The following is a 25,651-nucleotide window of genomic DNA, read 5'->3' as shown; positions in this document are numbered from 1 at the left end:
ACTTTTGTAATAAACCAAACCAGATTCACTGTCGGCCGCATCAATCTCTCTCAGTTAGAAGAAAATTACTCGAGCGTAAAACCTGGAGGGGTTCCGTAGTAAACTCGGAACCAATGAGACAAGGAGAAGACTTTTGTGGGTCATCGTTCTACCAATAACGCTTTTAGGGTAGTCGGCAAATGTGTCAATGAAACCGGGTGTGGGCGCAGAAGACGTCTCTCTCTCTATGGGAATTTCTTAGGAGGTCACGGAAGAAAAGGTCACAGTCAGTGTCAATCCTATTGTATATAAATCCCCCAATAGAGGTTTTGCTATCAGTCGTTGTCGGTTCTTGGAGTGATGAAGACGTTAGTGTTAGTGGCGGCCTTCGCCGTAGTGGCCTTAGCTCAAGACTCCTTCGATAGTACCGGAATACGTCTGGTTTTAAAAATCTACGATGATTGTAGCAAAAGCTCTGGATTTTCGCCATGTCTTAAGAAAAAAGCCATCACATTTTTGGATAGATTGAGCCGAATGGATCATTTTACACTCGCCGAAGGTGTGATGATTACAAAATCAAACGATGTTATTCCCGAAGCTACCCTCTCAGAAGAACAACTTGAAAATACGCTACCCAGAGCTTCCGATGCCAAAGACGAAGCTTTGACTAACATTCTTTTAGACAAAGTTGCCAAATTCGTCGGCTCGAGGACAATCGAAGTCACTTTCCCTAAATTAGCTCTTGAAGAAGGTACATTTCATAAAAAATTATAATAAATTCGAATAACCCTTTATTTTTTACAGGTCGTGGCAAAAAAATGAAAGGCATGATGGGTGGTATGATGATGGGAATGGCTGCCAAAATGGCCGCTCTAGTTCCGGTCGCAATCGCGGGACTTTTCTTGCTAGCAGGAAAAGCTCTCATCACTGCGAAAATTGCTCTCCTCATTTCAGGAATCATCGCCATTAAGAAACTCTTTGCCGCCAAACACAGTCACGGAGGACACGGTTGGTCCGGCGGTGGCGGCGGCGGCGGCGGCGGCGGTTGGCAGTCCAGCGGCGGCGGTTGGGACAAAAGATCTTTCGAAGACCCACAAAAATTAGCCTACAAAGCGTACAGTCCCAAATCGTAGAAATGACCGATTTTTTGGTCGCTTCTTTTTCTTCAGGCCATTGTTATTTATTTTATTTATGTTATTTATTTTGTACCAATCAGTATTGTCCTGATTTTTCTTCAATAAAATTGTTTTTTACGAATTTCTAGCAAGTCATTGTTAGTGTAAATAGTGTAATTAGAGTGCTTAACATGAGTGAAGAGAATGGATATGCTTGTAGCGCAATGTTCTCGATTAGCATAAACTATCGTGACATATGGGATTTCACGCAACCTTCTTCCTTAATTGTCAAAAGATGGAATTTATCGCACCATCACTGACCGTGTGAAGAATTGTTTGTATTCTAATGCCTACTCTACGAAGGAATTTCTATTTTACCGTTACACTATAAAAATAAATATCTCAGATTTGCTCATCTTCAGTCGTGCTGAATAAGTTCCTTTTTTATTTATTTTGTTTATTGACTAATCATATCTTCACACTTTCCGGTGTCTCACAAAAGATCATGACCTTAAAATTTATTTCAAATTAGTTAAATGGAAAACAGCTAAATAGACAAAACCAGCGACCTCTTCTAGACCATAGTAAAAGCGTAAATAATTGCAAAGAAGAACTCTACACTGCAATGGAAAAAAATTGTGCATTCTCCCACACTAAAGCTAAAGAATTCAAATATTTACTTCTTTTTCAAGTAGATCACACCTATCAGGAATGTTGAAATCCTAATAATAATTAATAACACAATTTTATTTAATGAAATTTACAGAAAATTGTAAAATGACCATACTTAATACAGAAATAAACTCATTCTTTTACTGTGGATTTTATTTTACTTTTATTTAGCAAAGAAAACAAAAGTTGATTTGTAACTGTTACAAAATTACTCCTAGCACTTCTTAAATCGTGAAAAAATATTTGTGAGTATAATTAATTCAATAATTACAAATCTGTTAATAAAAAAACATAGAAACTGAAACAATTAACATTGAATTTCACAAATGGATAAGCTCAATTGCACAAACAGTCAGAAGAACCACGTTATATAAAAAAATCTGCGAAAATTTGATGATGCATATCAAAACCATATCGAACCATGTAAAAATTTGTCCTGCAAATTGTGTCGTCATTCAAATAATTATCATCGTCAACCAATTTTTTTTCCCTGTCTTTTGTAAGAGTGACACTAAAAACTCATTTATCCGCCAAATTAATGTCTCCAGCTACCCGAAATAAGTTGTTCCTCTTGTGTACGCATGGAGCTAAAACGGTACCAACGATTTTTACCTACGCACGCAACTGTACCATAATTCCCTATTCCATCAATTAACACTTTGCCAAAATAGTCCGTTTCCTGTCCACCCCGTCAAAAAACAGGCAACCAGACTGTGACCGGCGAAAATCTCATCCACGAGGCCGATTTTTCGCCACGCCACTGTCATACCGCAAAATTGCACGCTTGGTCCGTTGTATCTAAAGAATTCATGCGGAAACGTAGATAATATTTAACATTAGAGTAGAATCATTACACGGGTCTGAAACACAAGAAGGAAATGGAAACGTTGAGTTTACTGCAAACGGTCGTGGTGGCAGCACTTAAGTGACGCACTTACTCAAATCAAAAACGCGTTCATTTCGAAAATGATTCCTTGATGTTTCGGTACTTGCGAAAACGCGAAAATGATAAACATTACGATTTTATTAATGATTTGGATGAGTTTCGTTCACGCCGAAGAGTGCTGTGAAGGGAACGAATTAGAAGAAGTGCAATCGACGTCCTGGGGGATTTACCCAAAACAGTGGTCGCTTCAAAACAGGATACCCATGATATCAGGTAAATTATCTCGAATTTCGGACATTCATTTACAAAGATACGTCACACATCAATTTTTTTTCATCCTTTTTTCAAGTCAGTAAACACTCGATCTGTAATTATTTCGATTCGACATGCTTCTAGTTGGACAAAATACGTGTATTTATTCAAGTAGGTTTTCAGGAAATGTTATGAAAAATGCGATCAAATAGTGCAAATCGCACGACAAGAGACGTGTTAGAAGTTTGGCTTATTCTAGAGTGTTATTAACTGCAAATTCTATGTTCCGATCTTCCAAAAATTTTTTGCACTATTTATTTGACCCACTTGGCATAAACGACGTTATGATTATTGTATTTTTTTAAACAGATTCAAAAATGTGTAATTACAAAACTAGCATTCTTGTTTTCTGTCATAATCTAAATGTTTTTTTAGTAAAATTATAAAAATGTGTTTTATAGGAGAGAAAAATTTGTATTTTATTAGTAAACCAATTTAATTGGACAAAAAAATACATCAATACCAATACTGTCTACAAGAAACTTTTATCCTTAAAAACCTTAAAATAATCACAAGTTTACAGTAATAAAATTGTCTCTTTCTGAAACCCGTTTTTTTTCAGAATTCGACGTCGCCAGGAAGCGGGAGACTCGAGGAAAATTCAAAGTGAAGAAAAAAATTAAACGTTTCCTACTGCCGTTACTTTTAGCTTACAAATTAAAATTTTTCACATTAATACCAGTTTTAATCGGTGGACTTATCCTCTTAACAGGAGCCACCGGATTAGCAGGATTTTTCTTCGCCCTTTTTGCTGCCGTTATGGGACTTAAAACCGGCGGCGGGCATTATTAGTGCAATTTATTTACGTATTTATTTTATTTATTATATATAACTAGATTAGAAAGAAAATAATAAGTCAGTAAAATATAAAACAACAATTTTTTATAGCATGTTATTAATTTATACCATTTTAAATGAATCACGTTTCTTAGAAAAGAAAATTATTTCAAAAGCTTGTTTAATAGTTTTGTACAAAGAATAACGACACTAAAGACTTGTTTCCGGCGCATATAAGACATAAATAATAAAACCATTTTTGATATTCCAATTTTTTTTCTTTTTCCTGACTCATTTATTGCATAACAAAAATACCTTATAAGTAAAAAACCAGAATGATGATAAAAAGTCTTTATTATTTGTAATTATAAATGACTAATTACGACATAATATATCTCACTTATTATTTTAAACACTACTGTCATCACGCAAATTTCTGACCTTCTTTTTGTCACTTAATTTCCATGGGAAAAAATCTTTCAAATAAATAAACCAGTAAATGATTAAATAAAAAAAATCACTTATATTCGCACAAATGTCTACACCCTGTGGGACACATTTTATTAACAGCAAACCATTGCTTCATATGTAATAAATGTCCTCCGTGCGAACAACCTTGACACCAAGCGTACAATCCTTTAACAACTTGATGACATACACTACAAGACGCATATTGTGACGAATGACATCTGTCACAAAGCCATCCAATTCTTTGCAACGCTTTACTACATTTGCTGCAATTAGTGTTAAATCTAGTGGATTGTTGATTCAATTGTTCAACGGCAGGTATCCAAGATAATTTGATAATTTGTGTGGCGATATTCCAGAGTTGGAATCGACTCAACAATTCAATGTAGCCCAAAAGCCAATGCTCTTGTGTACTTTCATCTAAATCATTCAAACATTTTCTTTGGTCGCCGAGAACGATTAAGACACAAGCGGCCGTTTGGACGTCTCCCAACATCGCGTGATGTTTTAAAGCATCCAAAACGATACTTGAAGGATCCCACAAAGGCATTTTTGGTAAACAAGACACTGTAAGAAGATTATTTGGTTGCTCTTCAAACGGTATATTTTGGTCGTCACTCATCACAGGAGGAAAATTATTGGGAAATTTGTCAGGAGGCGGCGACCGATTTCTGATTTCGTGTCTAATATGAAATGCTTCGTTTGGTAGAACAAAATCCTGCTGAGGCGTCACGAAATTTCGATAACCGCTCTGGAAGTCCGTCATAATCCCATCCAACTCCATATCCAACTCGTTCTCTCCAAAAGAGAAATCTCCTTTCGGTAAACCTGTTCTAATATTCAAATATGTAGGAAAGCCGTTATTGTAGATCGCGATGTGATCGACTTGATCCTCGTTTTCAGTCTCATCACTAAACTGAGCCGCAGGAGTGTCACCACCACGTGATCTTTGATCGTTCTCATTACTGTGATCTAAACCCATATTGTTATGTGAAATAATATCTTCTCGATTATTGTTATTGCTACTAGTTTGTAAATACTCTTCGCCATACATCGTTTTCATTATTTTCCATACGACAGAGATTTGGTTTTTTCCGTATTTGTTTGCTACCGCTGAATTATGTTCGCACATTTCAGATAAACTCCGTCCACTCAATATGTAATTCTTGGCTAAACCAATGAAAATCTCCGATTCGCATTTGTTTTCGTTGGACAAGGTAAACTGATGCATTAAACTGGAAGCTAAGTGGAAAAGATCAGGTGATTGTGTTGTTGATGTTTTCCTATAAACGTCGTTTTTTTATCATTTTAGATTTGTTTAATTTTTACCTTATTATACCAACTGGTGCTTTAACCAAAGTGCTAACATTAGTTTTGTGAGCGTACAAAATCTCACCTCGATTGTTTAATGAGACACCTTGAGGATTAGCTTTTTTAGCAGGTCGGCTAGCGTAATCGAATGAATGCTGGTACAAAGTACTGTCCTAAACGATCAACGACATAATTACGTAATTTTTTATACAATTATTGTTCAAAGCAAAGTAATCCATACCTACCCGACCACTACTAAGAAAAACATGAGGGTCCTCCTTCCAAGCCACCCCACTTGGAGTATCCTTGTGTTCATTAAAAGCAGCATAAGGAATATAGGGCCGTCTCACATCCCATATGTTTATGCTACAATCGACAACTAAAGCACATGAAGCTATATGAAATCGGCGTTGAGGGCGCCACTTGACATGTCCTATAGAAGCTATAGTATGAATAGTATATTCCAAAGTCAGTTTGCTCGTCAAATCCCAGACCTAATAAAAAACAAGTCTCTTATTTCGACCAATAATTTGTAGAACATACAAACTTTGATTGTTTTATCCCTACTAGCAGTAGCCAACCACGTGTTCTCTGGATGCCAATCACATGCAAAAATTGGTCCACTGTGTGCAGCAAATTGCTGTTGGCATTTATCAGACCTCCTCACGTCCCACAATTGGACGCTTCCATTTTCTGAAACGGCCGCAAAAGTGTACGGATTATGAGGACTGAATTGTACATCACGCACACTCTCTGTGTTACTGTAAAAAATAGCAACAGCGTTTTTAACGCGAATATCAAAATAACGCATTGTGCCGTCTTGAGAGCCTGATATGAGTCTATTTGGCTCACTGGCATGAAAATTCACTTTGTTAACTGTACGTTTGTGTTCTTGATAGTCTTGTTCTTGCATCGCTTTGCCCATTTTTGTTAGATTCCACACACAAACATGGCCATTGGTGGCGGCAGTGGCCAAATAATGATCTAAAAGCAACAAGTTATTGATAATATTTTTTACACGTTACCCACCGTCAGTCCAACTCCAGGAAACATCATTGCAAGAAAAACTCAAGTTGAGATGTTTTGATGCTCGCAAGTTGCATACTTCTCGAAATTTGTCTTCTTCAATTGTGTAAACTTTAAACACTAAAAAAAAATATTTTTTTGTGATGTTGGTGTTTTTATTTTAGTGCAAATTACCATTGCGTCCACCAATTGCTACCTGAGTGTTGTCTCTATTTAATGCTAAAGCATTTACCGGACCTTCTTGTAAAACGTGAAATGTAGCCATTGTTTACATGTTCTTAACACGTCTTTCAGAAAATTAAACCATTATAAAAATTACACTGATAAAGTCTAATTTATAATTAGATGTTAGTGGCAGATTCACTTGAGGTCGTTTATTATCATAAATAAATAAATACTTTCGATAGATAATTCTTAATATTTGACAAAAATGTGAGGTTAAGAGGATCTAAATACGCTTCAAACCAAAGAACAAGAGAGATAGATACAGTTAAATCTGTCTTTGTTGGAGTCACACTGTAACCCATAAATCAGTGGTTTTGAAACAGTTTAATTAAAAGTAAAAAAAAGCGTTTTTATTTCTACTAAATATTTGTGATATATTTTATTTAGATAAATAAATGTTACATAAAATATATTTATTGGGGTGGCGGTGCTACCAAATCGTAATTATCTGCATAATAGTTTTTACCATCATCGTCTTTGGCCCAACTGTTAAATGATGGTTGTTTATGAACGACTTTAACAGGGGCAGATTTAAATCCCATTTTAATATATCCCACAATCGACGACATAATTAAACTCATAGTACTTAAAAGTATTGCAATACTTGACATTACAGCCATGGCTTTAAACGCCAATGGAAAAATAATTGATTTGATCATCAAGGCTCCAAAAAGAAGTGGTACTGTGTATTTGCTGTTGCCACCTCCTTTTTTCTTTTTACGCGCCCTTTCCATTTCTAAAATTAGGGGAATTTCACAATGAGCTTTTTATTATACAGAGTGAATATAAAGAATGGAACCATGCGATTTTATTTTTAATCATTTGCCTCCAAAAAATAATAATTAATATAAATTAGAGTAATATAAAAAATGTGATCGTATTTTCAGAACGAATTTTTTTTTTTTTGTTTTTAAGTTATGCGATTTTTTTAGTCAAAATTGCAATTTATGTGAAAAAATTAAATATAAAGCAGATAGTTGTAATCCTTGGAGTATAGCTTTTATGAGAAAAATGATTTTATAGTGGGTTGCCATTTAAAAAAATATTTTTTTGTAGAACTCAAAAATAAAAGAAAATTTTGAAAAATGTTATTTTTGTTAAATCATCAAATTTTTATAGTACTTTATCACTAATCAATTAGTTTTTCAAAAAATAAATAGTTTAAGCAGAAAACGTTTGGTTCCATACTTTTTATTCACTTGGTCTATTCTTACCATTTGTAGCAATAAAACTGTCAAAAATATTTTCAGAACTTGGGGAAACTATTAATAAAATTAGAAACATACAAACAAGCACTCGTAAACGCATCTTGGTCAGAAATGAGATTCTAGAGTTGATTTTTTACAGTCTAGTTAGTTGTAAATAAGACTAGAAATATGACAATTTAAAAATTACATATTTTGAAGTAGTTTCCAAGCGGAAAATTGAGCGATTTGTGACTGTTTTGACAAGAAGATGGCAGGTGGTATGGTAAAATTGTAGTGAGACAATTATTATACAGTAGTCTCTAGTTGTTTTTGACATGTATTTATGAAATAAAAAGTAATTGTTTTTGAACCTAAAATCATTTGATCGAAAGTTTTGGTAGCCACTTATTTCTGTGGTTTGCGAATTCGCGATGTAACCAAATAGACCGCAACGGTGATTGAAAAGTTATGCTGCGCATGCGGATTGTTTGACATTTCTGTCCCTCAAGAAACGTCGCCATTACAGTGTTTATAGATAGTGTTGTTTCTATTTTAATAGGTTTTAATAAAAGTCTCTAAATAATTGTAAGTAATTTTTTCGTTTTATTGTTTTATATAAAATTTTATTACAATATGTATCGACTATTGCCTATTTTGTGTTATTGGTGGAATACTTTTTGACCATTCTTTACCGGCTTTCTACGAAAATATACATGTATATGACGAAAAATAATTTTAAAAAACTGTGTTGATTACTGATGAAAATTTTGGCGGTTGGTCTAGGGGTGTGAATGCGAAGGGTTCGCATTGTTAAAATAAAACCGTTACCAGTTCTCCCTCTTTTCTTTTGTTTTGTTGAATTTTGATTTACAATTCTTGAGTTGTGTAGGGCGAATGGAATATAATTTGCTCGTTTTCTTCAGAAGCGGAAATTAAGGGCCGACAAGCGGCGAGATGTTTGTACCTCCGCCAGTTGAACAGGTAAAGAAATAACAAAAATCGAGGATATTATGTTTTGCCTTTATTCTTCTCGTGGTGATGGTCGGTTATTTAAATGCGCAAATTATTTGATTATCAAATGATGCAACGATTTTTCCTTTCAGCAATTTCGCATGGACCCAAATATGACACTTTTGCATTCGTCAAGCCAAATACACAATGTCCATCCCAGGAGAAAAAACAACAGAAATACTTTACACGGAATGCAAGCTGAAAGGATGTCTCTGAGCGAGGAGGCCAAATTGGTACGATTTTATTATTATTATTTTTTTGAAAGAAAACGAAGTATTTTAGGAGATGGCTTCGTTGCCGACTAAAACTCCCGTATCAGTTCTTCAAGAGTTGTTGAGTCGACGTGGGGCAACACCCAAGTACGAATTAGTCCAAATCGAGGGTGCTATCCATGAACCGATATTCCGCTACAGGGTGTTTATTAATAACGATTTGGTTGCTACCGGAACTGGTAGATCGAAAAAAGATGCCAAACACGCCGCTGCTAAGAATTTACTTGATGTTTTGGTTGGCAAGCAGAGTCCCGAACAAGCTAACGCTTCCAATGGGACTCCAGGAGGCAACGATATGTAAATAAATATGCACTCAACAAGTCGAATTATTTATTATTTAAATGTTATTGTATCTAGCACAGCTCAAGTAGTGTCTCCTTTCGACGATAAAGTGATGGGAAATCCAATCGGTTGGCTCCAGGAGATGTGTATGTCTCGGAGATGGCCTCCACCGTCCTACGAAATGGAACATGAGGAAGGTCTTCCTCACGAACGCCAATTTACGATAGCTTGTCAAGTATTAAAATTTAAAGAAGTCGGTACTGGAAAATCGAAAAAATTAGCAAAAAGAATGGCAGCACATAAAATGTGGCAAGCGTTGCAAGATATGCCTTTGGAGAGCAACAACTTACCGCATAGTTACGACGATGACGAAGAGGTAAGACGAGTCAGTTGTCGTAGCTTAGTTTTTTTCGTTTGGCTTTCCTTCTTCAGACATGGATGCTTTTTGTGTTTGCTTATTGTATAAAAAAAAAATCGGATCTTGCTGAGGTATTTTTACGATCTTTCAGAGCACGATGTACAAAATTGAAATGACTTTATCTATTATTATGTATTCGTAAAAATAATCCCGAGCAAATCTGTTTCATTTCAATTATGTATTTTGTAGTTGGCGGGGAAAATGTGTAACTTACAAGGACGCTACAGTGGTCTGAAAGATAGTAAAATACCGACACTCAACATACAACACACTCAAAAGGTATCGCAGTTTCACAAAGCCCTCAAGCAGTCCAACGGGCCGAAGTTGAAGGAGTTGCAGGTAAATTATTTATTATTTTATTCAAATGTGAAAAATTATCTTTGTGTCGTTTTTACATTGGAAATCGTTTGCAGAATATAGTTCTCAACAGCGAAAACTTCAACTTCATTCAGTTTTTACATGAGATTGCGACTGAGCAACAATTTGAAGTAACTTACGTCGATATAGAAGAGAAGGCATTGTCTGGCAAAAGTCAATGTTTAGTACAACTTTCTACTTTACCGGTAGCAGTTTGTTACGGTGCTGGAACGACACCGAAAGAGGCACAATTGGTGGCTGCTTTGAACGCACTTGAATATCTGAGAATAATGAGCAAGAAATGAATTTAGAGCATATGATCGATTACACTTAAACATCTGCAACTTTTTAATTTTTTTAATTATGTATATTTAGGCTAATTCACGTTGAGATGTTTTTAAGTGTAGCCGAGTCATTTTTTTAAACAAAAATGTATCAAGACGCATGTGCTTTCCCTACATGCATTTTGCTTTTCTTCTCGAACGGCGCCGCCATTTTGTAAACACGTGATGAATGAATTAGGGCGTCAATAATTTAGATTACATCACATAGTTGGACAGTTTTTATTGTTCAAATGTGGAAAATGCAAAACAATAAAAATTGTGCGACTTGACGAGAAGGATCGCACCTAATTTTACAAGCTATACTTTGCATAGAATTAGTGGTTTTTTTCGAGACTATGTATGTCGTTTTTATCATTTTTGTGTGTGTATAATAATGCACTCAAACCTAAAATGACCAGCAGGTCGTTTTATTTTTTAAAATGTGTCTATTATTAAGAGTAGCGATGTTTAGGATAGCTTTAGCATTCCACTAGACATATAGGCACTAGAACTTGAGTTAATGTTTATTGTAATGTTGGGTGCCCCCATATAATATGTACATATTTATATTGTGTAAAGGGAGCATTTATTTAATGCAAAGTATAGAGGTTGTACCCCTGTTTCCTCAGAATTAACATATATGTCAATAGAAGCTAATGTTAATTAAGATGAAGTATATACTTTTCGGTCAAAATTGTTTTTTTCTTTATATTCTACTTAATTACATCTTGAACCATATCGATATTGATGTGTATGCTAATTGAAAATAAAATAATAGCTTACAAAAAGTGTTTTTAATTAAAAAAAAAAGGATTACGGCGGCCATGTTACATACGACAGAGCCCTGTCGCTCAACGTGACATGATTTATATCCGGCCTTGTAAATTTTTTAATTTGCTCATCCATGTCGGAGTTGGAAAGCTCAATTTTCGCTGAAAATTTATTTAATTGTTTGTAAAATATTCATTGTCGGAGAGATGTGTTTCCTTGGCCGTTAATAAATTTTCCAGTGTTTGCTCAATTAATCACTCTAACCGAATTTACATAAAGCAGTAAAAAGCATTTTTTAAATTTATTTTCTCTCAACATGCATGAACTAGTTTTTATCCTAACTAGTTTTTTTACCTGTCGGTAAAAACAAACCCTACTCTTGTCGATAATTTTTCAACGGTTGCACTCTGATTAAAAGTAGATCGACGTTCCGTCGAAATTAAAGACAGGAATTTAATTAATTCGATTCGGTCTGAAATTCTCTCAAATTTGTCGGATATTCGAACGAAAAACAACTTTCGTCCACCTGTTTGCAAGTAACTACTGAATATTTAAATACGGTAGATTTTCGACGGAGACGCAAAACTTGATCCTTTTGAATGTATAAATAATGCTTTTACGTAAGCTCCTGATTGTTGTTGAAGAAAATCTGTTGCTCTTAAATCGAATTTTCGAGGTAGACCACGTTTTGAAAGCTTCGGTACCTAAACGAATTAAAAGAAACTTTACACATTTTTTAATATCCAGTAGGAAATTTGCATTTGGGACGCTTTTTCATCGCGAAATAAATAATACACAGTTAAGGGCATCGAGCTGTGTAATTGGTTGTCTGCGTAACAAAATTATTTTACGAAATTCCCGAATCCAATACCGCTTTAGTCTTTCACAAACCGTAATCACGTTAGATTTCCCAGTTGGAACTTAATTTTGTATAGCTATGAATTTTTTTGAATAAGGTCTAAAGGAACAAACCTTGTTTCGTATCAGCCGATTCATAACCGATCTAAATGATCGTCGAAGAAAATGAAAAAGCTAGAGAACGTGACCTGAATAGATTTACGCCACAAAACACGCCGATGATCACCCCAAATATTGCGGCATTTTTTACGAATTAATCAAACATCGAAGCAGATCGATGTTTCTTGTGGGTTTCTTTCACAAAAATTACGCTTTCAGGTAAGTGGGACAAGTCTCGATAAACTATGATCGATGGTTTCTTGGAAGCGTGCTGGTAAATGCTGGTACACAACTACTGATTTATCTGATAAATTATTATCAAGTTTCGAAATTTGTACAAAATTTAAATTGTAATATCCTAGTAAAAAAAAATTTAATAAACAGACTGGTTCTAAGCCGCCGAAACCATTATTTGTTTTAGGGATTTCTGCTCGATTTATTTTTTAATCTTCATACGGTTATTAAAACAGTAACGGCCTGTAATAATACGCCTCTATCTCCTCTGTCATTTGGCAGAACTAGTCAAAGCGTTGTTAATTCTCCAAGATTCACACATATCCCTTGTGTATGTCACTTCATTTTCCAATTAGCTTGAAGTCGACAGAAAACCCTTCAACTGCACCTGACAGTGGTTACGCTTCATTATGGTACTAGTAACGCGTCTGTTCTACAAAGTCTTTGTCTTGCTATCGTTTTAATTAAATACAAGAGTTGCGCCTTGCTACTAAAATCTTCAAACTTTTTTCTTACTCGAAACACGTCTCAAACTTTTTTGCGAACTTGATTTAAACTGTCTTAACTGCATGAGATGAGAACGAGATTTGTTCTTAAAATTTTTTATACGCGAAATTGCAATTAAAGCGACGTTATTTTAACGAAAACGTAAACATTTTGCACTTGCACCGGAAGCGTCGATACTTGATATTCATTGTTGAGTCTGGAATAATGGAGAGACGGGAAAAGGTTCTATCAAAACAGAAAATGTGCGTGATATTAATTAAAATTTACGATGGGATCAGGGGATTGGTTGTAACTTTTTTTAATGTGTGAATGTTTTGGCCTTTAAAATTCTGTCACATTTATATTTTAACTGTTTGTAACAAAGGCAGCTTTTATTAATTAATTCTAATTTAGAATGCAAAATACATTTTGGTGGATGCGCCGGGTTAGAAACGAGTTAAAAATAAACAGTGATTTTTTATTGTTTATTTTTATCATTTATCAAAACAGATTGGGTTTGCGAACTTCAAGATTATTTGGTTAATATTTTATAACAGGAATTATCATGTCTGAAGAAAGCGAAATATTTGACTGAGTTTCTGGCGAAACACATAAAATTTTATGTTTGAAGCAGTTTTCTAATTGTTGAAATGCACAATGTTTCAAATTGTATTTCCATATGGTTTATGCGACACTTGCAAGACGTGGCTATAATTCCTTTTACGGTCACTTCTCTCTGGTAATAAACACTCAGCTCGATATGGAATTTTTCTCAACGCCCCAATTTTGTTTAGTTTACGTCGTAGCTAGCTGTCGAGGCAATTTCACAACTAGTATAGTTGGAATAAGTGAATTTGCTGGTGCATTAGAGTAAGAAGCGAATCACGTTTCCTATATCTGCATAAGATAGGATTTCGTGACGTGAGATTAAACGCTTTAAATCCGAAGCGAAAAATGGCTGGCATTTTTTATCCACTTCTCTCTGTGGAAGAATTTAGAGAAAAACACTCATTCTGGTCAGATACTAACAAAGAGTGTAAAGTGACTTTAGCAACGACGCAATTAATAAATGACAAGAGTGGGGTTGTTGGAACAATGACTCTGATAAATGAGTGCGAGTCCTTTGGGAAATATTCCTCGAGGATAATACACCTGCAAGGTCATGTCCGCGACTATAATCTTGCTCTTGAGGACCATTCAAGTAATTGCATTGACATCTCCGGTGCTCTCTTCCGTCTGTTAGCGCGTATTTTATCTCAAACGAATGTTTACGAACCCACCTAAGAAGCTCCTATCTTTGGGTGAAATTGCGCGTGAAATATTGCACTTGCTCCGAAATTTTTACTCTATTCAACGCTTTTAAAAATTCAAAGGAAGCTTCTAGGTTATTTTTGCTTTTAATGTTTTCAGTAATTTAATCTGATCATGACGAAGAATTCACTTTTTACACACATTGTAAATAATAAATTGGAGAAGTAGGTACAAACAACTAAAAAGATTTTAACGTCATTATTTTGGTTAATTCGAATATTGAAACGATGGAGAAATGTAGGTATAATTTCAACAGATTTACGGGATCGATGGGACATTCCCTGTCTTGGGGCAAATTGAAGTGGAACATTACTATTCAGATGTGATAGATGAACATGAGGAAATGCTATCGACTGAAATTAATTTTTGTTTAATAATAAAATATTGTTTTGGATTTGTTTGGAAACATTACCTATGTTTTAGTGAAAAATATTGTCAAACTGTTGATTATATTTATACATTTTGTTCTTTATTTACATTTGTAAACACATAAAGGACCTTTTAACTCTGAAATTTCACATGTCTCGTATCAAAAAGAAAAGCAATTTGTCTCAAACTCCAATCTGAAAAGCTTAAGTAATGTCACTGCGTAAGAAGTTTGTCGGTAATAAATCCTTTCAGACGTTTTGTATACCTTCTCGTACCTACTCGGTTTCATTCATGTGTTTGAAATTAATTTGAAAAGTAGTTAGGTGAAATAAAAGCTTTCTAAAAGGTGAAAAAAATAAATACCCTTTCGGTTAATTAAAATCCTTCAAACAAAAGTTTAGCTCTAATGAAAATATACGATGCAGTTTCGCCAACAATACCATAATTAATGCGATTTGTTTGGGTGTCGGTTTTTGGTAACAGGATTCTAATGGACTAAACCTGTTCCGCTTTTATTGATCAAGCGGAACCGGGACCGGAACCGGAACTCGAAAGTAGACCGTAGCTTCTCTCGTATACCTACACACATAAATAACTTACCTCTGCGACTTTCCTTATTGTTAAATTGGTTCCGAGATTGTTGGAAGCGCGCTTCTCTTGCTTGCTTTGATGTTGACGAAATGACACTGATGGACATTTTTGATGAATGACACATTTGCAAGCGACTCATTAATTTCATCTTAATTGAGTCTGTCTAATGTTGAATAACTGACACCTAACGCATAATATATTTTTACCAATTCATATTTTATGACACTTTAAATAAAGTTTTATCATATTCAACTCAAAGCTTGGAATAATGAAAGTCGTTTCGGCCGAGATACAAGCATCTACACTACCTTTAAAGTTACGAAACTTTTCCTGTCGTTTAACTCAAGATTTATGATTTTGTCGAGGCATTTTTTATTCAATTTATTCACAAACATTTTATGCTTTTTCTTTGAAATATGTGTTTTTCATCTAGAGATTAACAGTCTAATTAAATTTTCTTTGTAAATACAAGCCAAAATATTAATTTTGTTAATAATTGTGTTTATCTTAATTACGTTTTGCTTGCTGAAAAGTCAACAAACGATGCAAACGTAAATTTATTTAAATTGTGAAAAAACCGTCACGCCTTCCCCTATTTTACCCTTAAATAAATAATACTCTGGTTACACCTGCAAATCCATCGAATCAATTTTATAATCAAGGTTGTCTCCCGCGAGGCATGACCAGACAACTCTCATCCCTTGGGACTCGCGGTCTGCCAAACTCCACTATTTGTAACAATAACATTCCCTATTTTATGTCGCTGAATTACAAGTTAATGTAGGGTAGAAACGTTCCTTTCGTTTTTTTTTTCTTATCAAGATTCGGCTTGCTTTGAACATTTTATCCCGACCGAAAATTGCATTAGTTGGAATTTTAAATAGAAATTTTCCACTTGTTGATTATAATGGAATGTCAAATTGGATTCAGAGAACAATATATTTGCTGATAATTCTTCGTTTGTGACGGCGTAATTACGTTGAAAATAAACGGAAGTTAGCTGCTAATTCTGTACTTGGATAGATAACGACTATGGGCTCAAATTTACTGTCAGTAAGATGATTGAATGACCTATTGTGATAAATTAAGCGGTCGTCAAAGTTGAGGAATTTTTCAGCAACCGCTTGTTGAAAGTTGTTTAATTTAGCAGTCCATCGAAGCAGAAATAACAAACACAAGATAATAGGAAAACTAAACCTTTTGCTATAAACATGTTTGAAACGCAAGAATGGCAAAGAAGTAACTAAAAACCAGTTAAATTAGGTCGATCTCCGGTTTCGTAGAGGTTTCAGGCACGTCTCTCAAGCAGGATTAGACTTTAGTCCAGTCACGATAAAACTTGTCGCAATCCTCATCCAGGTTTTTCAAGAATACGTTGTTGCAAAATCACTTAATAATTTGACAATTTTATGCTTAAAACGACAATTATTATTGTGGCATTTTTTTTATTAAGTATCTCCATTTTTTTTATAAATATTTGAGTACAAGAAAGCATATCTTTTCCTTTGTTGAATTCTAGAACACAGTTAAAATTTTATTTCGTGGAACAGTATGGCGGTTTTATTATGCGATATCGATTTATTTGGCCTACAAATTTTTACTCGAACAGCATGAAAACTATTTTATGACATCTCTAATCAACCCAAACTTGAAATATTAAATTCTTATTGCAGGTCAGAATAAAATTTATTGCTAACGTCATCTATCCAAATTGCTACAAAGTAAACAACATTTTTTTCTGTAATAATAATGCTGTAATGCATACATAAATAATTTTCATTTTATCTGGTGATGCTGAATAAAAAGCTTTTACTCTCATATTTTAGCTTCTTCAAATTTAATTTATTCCGTTTGTGATGTATTTGAATATTTATGAAAGATTATGTAATCGAATAAAAAAGATTTTGTACTTTTCAGACCTAAAATAAGCACGTCAAGTTGCGAGAAATGTAGAAGATTTTAAGTAGTAGGTAAATAAGAAAAAGCTTTTAGATATTATTTTTGTAATAATGTTTACAGAATTTATTTTTTGAGTCAATTCTCCTGTTGTTTATGACAGTAGCTTTTGGTTTGTTTTGATGAGACTTACCTTAAATTGGATCCAAATCAGGATGTAAAACCGCTCCTTAATTGGGTTTCTGTAGCACAGCTTGGTGACAGGAGACGCTTTGAGGTCAATTTGGTTTATCTTGGGTAAGGTTTCATCTGGTACATTTAATTTGACCAGGGACGGTCCATAACGCGAGTCGATAGTTTGGTTGAAATTCTTGCCTAAGGTAAATCGTTTCAAAATCCAAAAATATCAAAAACAAGTCTTTGATAGTAATAAGTGATTTATGAACGAAGCGCGACACTTTGAGATGGAAATTACTCTCAAGACAAAGTTTTTTTAATATTTTATGACGGGGAGAGCACAAAGGACATTTTTAGATGTGCGTTCGAGTAAAACGAGAGGTGTCAGGAGGATATTATGATTGGCAGATGTTGCAACAAAGAAAGTTTAGTCAGTAAGGACCCTCGAGCAAAGTCTCAACCAGCTGTTCTAATAATAATTACTGATAAGAGCACGGGGTTGGAAAATGATAACAATGCTTATTCCCTTCGGGCTGTTTTACTATCTATATATAGCTTAGTTACAAAAGCTCTGGAATATTCTTAAGAGTCGATTTTTTTAAATGAAAAGGGACCGAATTCGTCGAGACACACATATTTTAGACATACTCGACGACGAGATGACAATGGAAATATGGTTAGAATACTCCGGAGACCACTAAAACCGATATATCGCGGCTTTTTCCAACCAATATCCTACATTATTAACCAAAATTAAATTATAGAGGTGGCTGAAGGAGTTTTACGACTCCCCCAAATTCTATTCCCTGAAATGATTATTAGAAACTTCATCTCAAACCAAAATATTTACGAAGCAAACTTTGGCCATATTATGAGAACTAATTAACGTTTATTTTTAGGCTTAACTTCTTAATCTTCAAACCGTGTCATGCTTTCGAGATAATCGCGAAATTATTATATGTATTCTAAAATGTAAGTTTAAAAATAATAAACCGGGCCACAAGTTCACTAACCAGGCCACCGAGAGTCAATCAATACGCATTCTGTTTGTTATTCTTTTCAAGCACAACAAAGCCCACCTGAACATTTTCGTTTCAGGTAAGAACCGAGCGTCAAGAGGTATTCTATATCGATCCCATTCCGAGCATAACTCCGACTCCTGTCCATTGGTGGCGACCTCTATGGGGAGATATTAGGCTAAACTAATTTTATTCCTTGATTCCACTCATTTCTTTGATATGAAATTCTGTCATCAATTTGGTTGAATGTAAATAATTTTAACAGTGATTCAGTTTTTGGTTTGATTAAAGAGTAGCTGATTGAGTAGCAATGCTGGGATTTTTTTTTCGTAAATCGTTTCTCTGTGATGAGAACAGAGTATCATATTCCATTGGATGTTTGAGTGAGTGGTTTAAAATTCTTGGAATAATAAAACGATCCAGTTATTACGGCTGACAGCGCTTGATGTTAATAATTAATGAGAAGTTGTGAGTCCTTAATTAATATCCGGCTGATAATAATGGAAGACAAAAACTTGCCAGGCGAGCAGCGAAACTTAGGTATCAGGGGTATGCACTTTTCAATAAAAGACGGGTGGTTTGAATTACATCGGGGGGTACAAAAGGAAGAAATTTCCTTAAAGCTTATACTTGATTCTATAGTTTTGAGAAATAAACTCGCGGTACGGAAAATATAAATAAAAGTGTTGAAATCTGCATCAGAGTGCTTTAAAGTTTCGCGACAATAAAATGAATTCGGTTTGCTGGAGACACGATGATCAAATAAAGTTTTTGATTTTATTTCGAAACGTTACAAACTTTTTAATCAATACTTTTGTAAATTTTTCAAAAACTTGACGTTTCTTCTTCCACGTGCTTATCTTGTTTTTGTCGTCTAATGATGGTTCGCATTTCAAGATGGCTTTGAAAGCAGTTCATTAATTATTTGATATATTGCCTTCCGGATTTATTCTCGAGGACCCCGAGATCATTTCGAGGTCGATACTTTGGATATCTGCTAATGACGTCCATTGATTTCATTTTGGGGTGCATTTTTACAATAAGAAATTTTATTTGAATTTGTTTTTTTTTCACTCACCTAGAATGTTTTAAGTTAAAGTCAAGGTGTCATATAATGACATCAAATTTTTATTTACGACGTGGAGCATTGTGAGAGATGTGCATGTCATCTGCTTGATTCTGTTGGCACTCGTGTAAAAACATGATGAGTTATAGGTTTTGGTGACAGGTACGCAATATGTGGAGCTTGTTAAAATGAAAAGAAGAAAATATTTTTGCTAACATGAACTTTTAATTACACAAGTCTGAATTATTGGTATACAATAGGACAAACAAATGGGTATGTTTGCTAATTAAAATTTATTAGCAAATTGAAAGTCTTCTTATAATTATTATAAAAATTTAAATTGCTCCAATCTCGAGTCATTGTAGAATTTTAATTAGTTGTTGAGAAAGTAAAACGGTTCCTTTGACAAAAACCTCGGCTACCTAATTAATTTAGTTAACATTTTTTCCTCCTAAAATTTTTTTTTTAATTAGTACAAGTGCTAATGTTATTTTTGTGATCGTATTTTCGTAATAATTTACAATGAGAATATTGTATAAACGTTTTTAATCCAAAGTGCGAAGAATTTACGGCTAGAGATAATGTATTAACGGTAAAAAATTCTATTTGTATTTTTCGTGTAATTCATTACCTTTTGATAAAATTTCGCAAGGATCCTCTTTAATATTATCTAATAGGATATGAAGTAAATATTTTGCTAACGAAGTAAAGCCGCCGTGGTTTATAACTAAGCAATTCGTCGAAAAATTACTGGAAGATGTTTATCTTTTCAATAGCTTCGTCTTTACTCAACTCATTTGGGTTATACAATTTTCACAGTTTACTAAAATAAATTATGAATAATTCATATTTGTGGTATATGATAATCTAAAAGAATCAGACGAAAAGGAAACAGGTGTTGAACTTTCAGCGAGAAATGTTGTTTTTGGCTCAACATATTTTCAGATTTTTATTTTTTAGTGAAGTTTTGAACAAACAAGATTTATTTCAGCCTGATCATTTGATATTGAAATATTAAAACAAGCACCGGCCATTATTCCTGATTGGTTGTCGAGGTTTTTATTGCTTCACGTTTCGATCAGAACAGCGAAAAATTATTCCAATCCCAAGAGAGCCTTCTTTTGTCGTCACAATTTTTATAATTAGATACAACTTTTTATATCTCATCTCCGACAAATTTTATCAAATATGTATTAAAACTGATGTATGTACTTACAACCTAGTGTGCGAAATTATTTAACACTTAGCCGTGGGACCACACCACAATGAAACATTGCAACTTACCGCTTCCATAATTTCAGGTATTTCTCTTGAAATTTTTATTACTTGTTCCATTCGAAGAAATGAAACTGGAAAATAAAAATATTTCTTTCAGTTGAAATGGTATTGATTACGAGTCTATTTACATAGAGAGAAACAAATGAACTCTCAGTAATAAAATAAAACTTGACATTTATTAAAACCACAGAAACCCCCGTGTTCATTTTAATTGGCTATTTAATCCTCGATTGGGGTGTTTAACCATAGAAAAGCAAAAATATCAGCAAACAACAATATCGTGTGTGTGATAAATTTTAATTACAGAAAATTAACAGATTAAAGATAAATTCGGGGCAGTTAATTGAAAATAAGCAACTGTCAAAACAGACCACAGCACTGCAGAAAGGGTTTTGATTTATGTAAGTATGGTTTGTACTTGTTTTAACATCAAACAAGATCTGTCATTAGTATTATACAGGATGTTCACTTGGGTAATTCAAAAACGCAATAAAAAACATAACTTTCTATTGATACCCATTTCCGGTGTAACGGCAAGTGTTGCCATCTTGAAAATATTGTTATTTTTTAAACCATTATGGCTCTAATTAAAATTTTACGTAAGTATCACTATTAGAACTTTTAATAGGTAATGTGAGATTTAGCCGGAACATCCTGTATAGACCTTGTCTTGACAACAAGTAGCTCTTTATCAAATTAAAATGAAATTAAGTTGGGAGACACTGATACGTTATCATTATTGTATAGATTAATTCTGCTTTAGTAAGCATGTTGTAGGTATTCAATTGTTTTCGGTTTGGCTTCACCTAAATTTACCACTGTATAAAGTTGGTAATTCGCAAAGAATCAAATGCAGACATTGAAATGAGCATTCGGGAGGAACAAAATTTTGAAATTCGATTTTTTGTTCATTAAATGAATTTTTGTCGAACTGAATAGACAAAAGAATCGATAAGAAACGCACCTAAAGGTTTTTAATATTTAATATAAAAGATCGCAAATATTTGAAAGAAAACACCGACCGAGTTCGTTATTTCTGACTTGATCGAAAATAAGGAAACGAAAGAGGTTTCAGAATTTGTAAATAAAGAAATCGTTTGATGGCAGAAAACTTGAATGCGTATTTCACCCTTTTAAATGAATGCTAATAAATAAATACTACTTTTGTTTTTGAAATTTGTGCTTATTACAAAAAGAGAAAAATGTAAATAGTGAGCGAGTAGCGTAAAAATGCCCTGCGCTTGACCGCCCTTATTGATGAAGTGTACCAAGAGAGCAAACTCATTTCAAAAGAGGAAGCTTTTGAGCATCCTTAGGGCTTCATAAAATTGAGACCGTTCGATTGACGAATACCTCCGAGTTTTGAGGCGGTGTTCGCAATTTCTCCAATTAAAAATTTCGAAATCATCAAATTCCAAGTTTTAACCTCGGGCTCTTGCATTACCATCACAACCACCTTTGATCTGTTACCACAACGTCACCGACACTACTAACCAATGACGGTTAGTAGTGCAAAAAGCTCGTTATAATTACAGAACGATACGCAAAAGATCGAATTGTATAGATAGAGTTGATGTTTCATTACGGTCGGTATTGATGCGATTGGGGACGACATAAACAAGGGAAATTTTCCGGGAAATTAAGCCTTGATCAGAACAAAGGCGGGAGATTTTCTGTTTCGATTGGTGATCTCCGAGGAAACCATGCGAAACTTTGGAAAAAATAGATTTGATTTATTGGCGCCAGAATTACATATTATTTTCATTGATTGAAACTCGATGATATGTAATTACTGTCATTAGTTAACAGCTCTTTAAACACAACATTATTGATTTTAGACAAATTATTTTATTTTTTACCGTACTAATTACCATAAAAAATCATGTTTGTTATGAAAAGTTTTTCGGAACATAAATCTCAATAATGGACTTGTATTGTTGCCAGAATGAAAAGAAATGAATGAAAAACATTTGCTTCATGGTTCCACTCATCATCTGCTATTTATCTGATTCTTTGATCGTTTCCAAACTGTTGCCTTTAAAATATAGGGTGCGCCAGAATTCGCGACCCAGAGAAAAATGCCATGTAAGGAACATGGTGGAGCAGGGCCGTACCCAAGAGGGTGGGGGGGATTAGGGGATTCAACCCCCCCTTTTTATTGTTAGGTACAAATTTAATACTTGATAGAATATTTAATTTTAAGACAAAAATGTTTCGAAAAATGCTATGAAAGGGAGCTACACCCCTAAAAAAGGTACGTTTTTTAAAGGGTTTTTCCTAATATTTCAGAATAGATAAAATTACAAAATTTGGTACCTTTATATGTACACCTAATTTTTATGCTGTTTATGGTCTGTAACATAAATTTTTAAACCGATTTTTACTAAAAATCCGTAAATTGTATCGGAAAAACACAAAAGACCTTTTTTTATGAAAAACTATGAAATTTTGTTGCTGAAAGTGGCAAGAAACCACAGGCAAAATAGTTAGAATAAATTTTTACCCTAATCCCATCTAGTTTAGGACGCCCCTAATTAAAAATTTCAACATTTTATTTTTGTACTTGTTTAGGTGTATAAAAATTATCATCTGTACCAAATTTTGAAATTTTTTTCTAAAATGATTTCGGAAATATTGAAAAAAAACCTATTAAAAGTAGCGTAGCATTTTTCGATATATGTTCATAGAAACCTTTTGTTTTAAAAATGTATATTCTATCTCCTATTTAAATTTGTAATAATAAAAAGCATTAAAAATTTATTTTATTTTTTGTTACTTTTGTGAGTTAATTTGTATTTTTTTTGTGTTTAATTATGATCTCTTATTTTAATTTAAAATAAAAACGTGTACTTAGAGATTTTTGATTTTTAATCCGCCTTCTTTCATTTTATTTTCATGGACCAACAAGAAATCCTGGTTACGGCTCTGTGGTGGAGAGTAATATTTAGCTGTATCAATACTTTTTAGCGAGCCTGTATATACTTTTTTATATGTAAGTTTAATAAATAGATTCTATTGTCAAAAATTATTTCTCTAATTTCTCAGTTGATAAACAATTATTGTTGTATCGGGATTTAAGAATTATTATGTAAAAATTGATTTCTATGAATCTGTTGAAATTTAATTTATTATACGAGTAGGTAGTTGAATTTTAAAAAACTTAAATTTTAACTTTTTCAAACAAAATACACTGTGTCAATTTAATTGTTTCGTAAGAGTAGTTCACTTTTGACGCCATATACGAAAAAAAATTAATCGTGTACTTTTATTCCTCTAAAACTTTGTAACACTTGATTCGTCAAGTATCAAGGGGTAAAATTCGTAAAAGTGGCCTCAGCAAACTTTCGCTAATGATTGAGTGGATCAAGTTTTGAAAACAAACAGGTGGCAGATTGTTTCGGATATTTTTTTAAAAGTTTGAAGTGAATTTTTGTCATAATCTAGTTTGTTCCAAAACTCTAGATTCTAGATCTAGATTCATATACCGGGTGAATATAAAGTAGGTATTGGAACCAAACGTTTTTTTTTTTAATCATTTGTCTTTAGAAAATAATAATTAATATACAGTATATCCTCGGATTGGGTTTACAAGAAAAAAAAAATTTTAATTTTACGTCAAAACTGCAAAGGAAAAACATTTTTTGCTTCACTTGAAACGAGCAAATCTGTAATTAAAACTTTATTATTCAGATTCAGTGAAAAGAAAAGTTAAAGTCCTTTGCAGTTTTGGCTTAGAATTAAAGATACAATTTTTTTTCCTCTTGTGAATTCAATCCGGGGACATACTGTAAATTAGAGAAATATAAAAATGTAATTTGTAATTTAATGCGATTTTTTTCTCAAAATTGGAATTTACGAGTATGTAGAAACTTTGTTTTGAAAAAATTAAATATAAAGTAGATAGTTGTAATCCTTAGATTATAATCTTCATGAGAAAAGGAAGCCTCTGATTAAAAATTTCAATATTTCAACTTTTGTCCTAAAACTGAATATTAATTCTATCTCCTGTTTAAATTTGTAACAATCAAAACGGAATACCTTGTATATACGGAATAATAATTTTTATTCATTGTAAACTCCCACAGTCAATTGTCGCTCTTAATGCTTTTTATTTCCGAAAAGGATGACTGGCGACTTTTTCTTAATAATTGTCAGTGGAATTTCGCCTAATTCTGCGTTATTATTAGAGTAAATACATTTTGAGGCTATTTTTGTCACTTAGTGACGGACGAGCTTCCATAATGTGTTAGTTAGTATCTATAATTATCGAAAATTTAACCTCATTCTCAGGATTGAAATTTTTTCGAATATTGATCGGCGCAGGTGCACATTTATGATTAAAGTTTTGGACTATTTAGCGATGATTACTATGAGTTTGTCTAACACTCCCACATTGATATATTTCGTGGGATAATCGGCTATGTCGAAAGTATAATGAAGCCGTTCATCATCCCGGATAGAATTATTAGATTCTATCGTAATTGGAACAGTGACACTTTCATTGGGTGAATTAAAAGTTTTATTACGTTACGGATCCTTCTTTTGTCGAACATCAACACAATTATTATTTTTTTAATCAAAAGCAGAATTCAATAATCTAATTTAAATTGCAAGTTATTGATTTAACGTCACGAACATTAAATTACAGTATTAACAAAGATAATCTAATTCAGAAGTGTGGTAGGTATGATGGGAGAAAGTCATTTCTGTCATCCTTATTACGTACAAAGTTTCAGTTGATTTAAGGAGAGATCGTAAAAAATTTGAGAATTGCTGAGAAGATAATTGAGAGTTTTGTGAATCTAAAGATGATATCATTTTGCTACATTCTATTTTACGGCATTCTACCAGTCATGGCATATTATATTGTGCAAC

The 25,651-nt window shown here is 33.5% G+C and overlaps 5 protein-coding genes across 8 annotated transcripts; 3 read left to right on the top strand and 2 right to left on the bottom strand.

The window, feature by feature from the left end:
* The first annotated feature begins 296 nt into the window (after positions 1 to 296).
* LOC123015677 lies at positions 297 to 1,236 on the top strand. The gene is made up of 2 exons (XM_044415551.1): positions 297 to 730; positions 784 to 1,236. Exons 1-2 carry the CDS (start codon positions 340 to 342, stop codon positions 1,110 to 1,112), a joined length of 720 nt encoding a protein of 239 aa, XP_044271486.1. The 5' UTR covers positions 297 to 339; the 3' UTR covers positions 1,113 to 1,236.
* Positions 1,237 to 2,527: 1,291 nt separating this feature from the next.
* LOC123015692 lies at positions 2,528 to 3,756 on the top strand. Its single transcript, XM_044415568.1, has 2 exons — positions 2,528 to 2,925; positions 3,527 to 3,756. The coding sequence occupies exons 1-2, from the start codon at positions 2,772 to 2,774 to the stop codon at positions 3,754 to 3,756; spliced, it is 384 nt and encodes a 127-aa protein (XP_044271503.1). The 5' UTR covers positions 2,528 to 2,771.
* Positions 3,757 to 4,077: 321 nt separating this feature from the next.
* Positions 4,078 to 7,004, bottom strand: LOC123015645 (GATOR complex protein WDR24). Its single transcript, XM_044415512.1, has 6 exons — positions 6,721 to 7,004; positions 6,550 to 6,666; positions 6,068 to 6,504; positions 5,766 to 6,014; positions 5,539 to 5,693; positions 4,078 to 5,492 (listed from the first exon to the last, which is right to left on the bottom strand). The coding sequence occupies exons 1-6, from the start codon at positions 6,809 to 6,811 to the stop codon at positions 4,259 to 4,261; spliced, it is 2,283 nt and encodes a 760-aa protein (XP_044271447.1). The 5' UTR covers positions 6,812 to 7,004; the 3' UTR covers positions 4,078 to 4,258.
* A 180-nt stretch (positions 7,005 to 7,184) lies between these two features.
* Positions 7,185 to 8,079, bottom strand: LOC123015690. The gene is made up of 2 exons (XM_044415567.1): positions 7,986 to 8,079; positions 7,185 to 7,507 (listed from the first exon to the last, which is right to left on the bottom strand). Exons 1-2 carry the CDS (start codon positions 8,077 to 8,079, stop codon positions 7,185 to 7,187), a joined length of 417 nt encoding a protein of 138 aa, XP_044271502.1.
* A 338-nt stretch (positions 8,080 to 8,417) lies between these two features.
* Positions 8,418 to 11,409, top strand: LOC123015665 (interferon-inducible double-stranded RNA-dependent protein kinase activator A homolog). 4 transcript variants are annotated; one of them, XM_044415539.1, is made up of 7 exons: positions 8,431 to 8,543; positions 8,848 to 8,939; positions 9,062 to 9,202; positions 9,252 to 9,538; positions 9,599 to 9,899; positions 10,131 to 10,280; positions 10,355 to 11,409. In XM_044415539.1, the coding sequence occupies exons 2-7, from the start codon at positions 8,913 to 8,915 to the stop codon at positions 10,601 to 10,603; spliced, it is 1,155 nt and encodes a 384-aa protein (XP_044271474.1). In that variant the 5' UTR covers positions 8,431 to 8,543; positions 8,848 to 8,912; the 3' UTR covers positions 10,604 to 11,409. The 4 variants fall into 4 exon arrangements, with proteins under 4 accessions (XP_044271475.1, XP_044271474.1, XP_044271473.1 ...); XM_044415538.1 differs by having other exon boundaries at positions 8,449 to 8,543; positions 8,882 to 8,939; XM_044415540.1 differs by lacking the exon at positions 8,848 to 8,939 and having other exon boundaries at positions 8,418 to 8,543.
* Positions 11,410 to 25,651: the final 14,242 nt, after the last annotated feature.

The sequence above is a fragment of the Tribolium madens genome, unplaced genomic scaffold (assembly GCF_015345945.1).
Source record: "Tribolium madens isolate multiple individuals breed KSU strain unplaced genomic scaffold, Tmad_KSU_1.1 Scaffold_19;HRSCAF=116;Tcas5.2_LG9, whole genome shotgun sequence".
Lineage (NCBI taxonomy): Eukaryota > Metazoa > Arthropoda > Insecta > Coleoptera > Tenebrionidae > Tribolium > Tribolium madens.
Note: the sequence above shows the minus strand (reverse complement) of the source record. Positions and strands in the feature narration are given on the sequence as shown.

Coding starts and splice junctions, on each gene's coding strand:
- LOC123015677 (XM_044415551.1), top strand. CDS start 340: ATGAAGACGTTAGTGTTAGTGGCGGCCTTCGCCGTAGTGGCCTTAGCT. Junction 731..783: donor TAAATTAGCTCTTGAAGAAG/GTACATTTCATA, acceptor TATTTTTTACAG/GTCGTGGCAAAAAAATGAAA.
- LOC123015692 (XM_044415568.1), top strand. CDS start 2,772: ATGATAAACATTACGATTTTATTAATGATTTGGATGAGTTTCGTTCAC. Junction 2,926..3,526: donor CAGGATACCCATGATATCAG/GTAAATTATCTC, acceptor GTTTTTTTTCAG/AATTCGACGTCGCCAGGAAG.
- LOC123015645 (XM_044415512.1), bottom strand. CDS start 6,811: ATGGCTACATTTCACGTTTTACAAGAAGGTCCGGTAAATGCTTTAGCA. Junction 6,015..6,067: donor GTAGGGATAAAACAATCAAA/GTTTGTATGTTC, acceptor GTTTTTTATTAG/GTCTGGGATTTGACGAGCAA. Junction 5,493..5,538: donor GCACCAGTTGGTATAATAAG/GTAAAAATTAAA, acceptor CGACGTTTATAG/GAAAACATCAACAACACAAT.
- LOC123015690 (XM_044415567.1), bottom strand. CDS start 8,079: ATGCGTTTACGAGTGCTTGTTTGTATGTTTCTAATTTTATTAATAGTT. Junction 7,508..7,985: donor CAGTTTTATTGCTACAAATG/GTAAGAATAGAC, acceptor CCCTAATTTTAG/AAATGGAAAGGGCGCGTAAA.
- LOC123015665 (XM_044415539.1), top strand. CDS start 8,913: ATGTTTGTACCTCCGCCAGTTGAACAG. Junction 8,940..9,061: donor TACCTCCGCCAGTTGAACAG/GTAAAGAAATAA, acceptor TTTTCCTTTCAG/CAATTTCGCATGGACCCAAA. Junction 9,539..9,598: donor ACTCCAGGAGGCAACGATAT/GTAAATAAATAT, acceptor TATTGTATCTAG/CACAGCTCAAGTAGTGTCTC.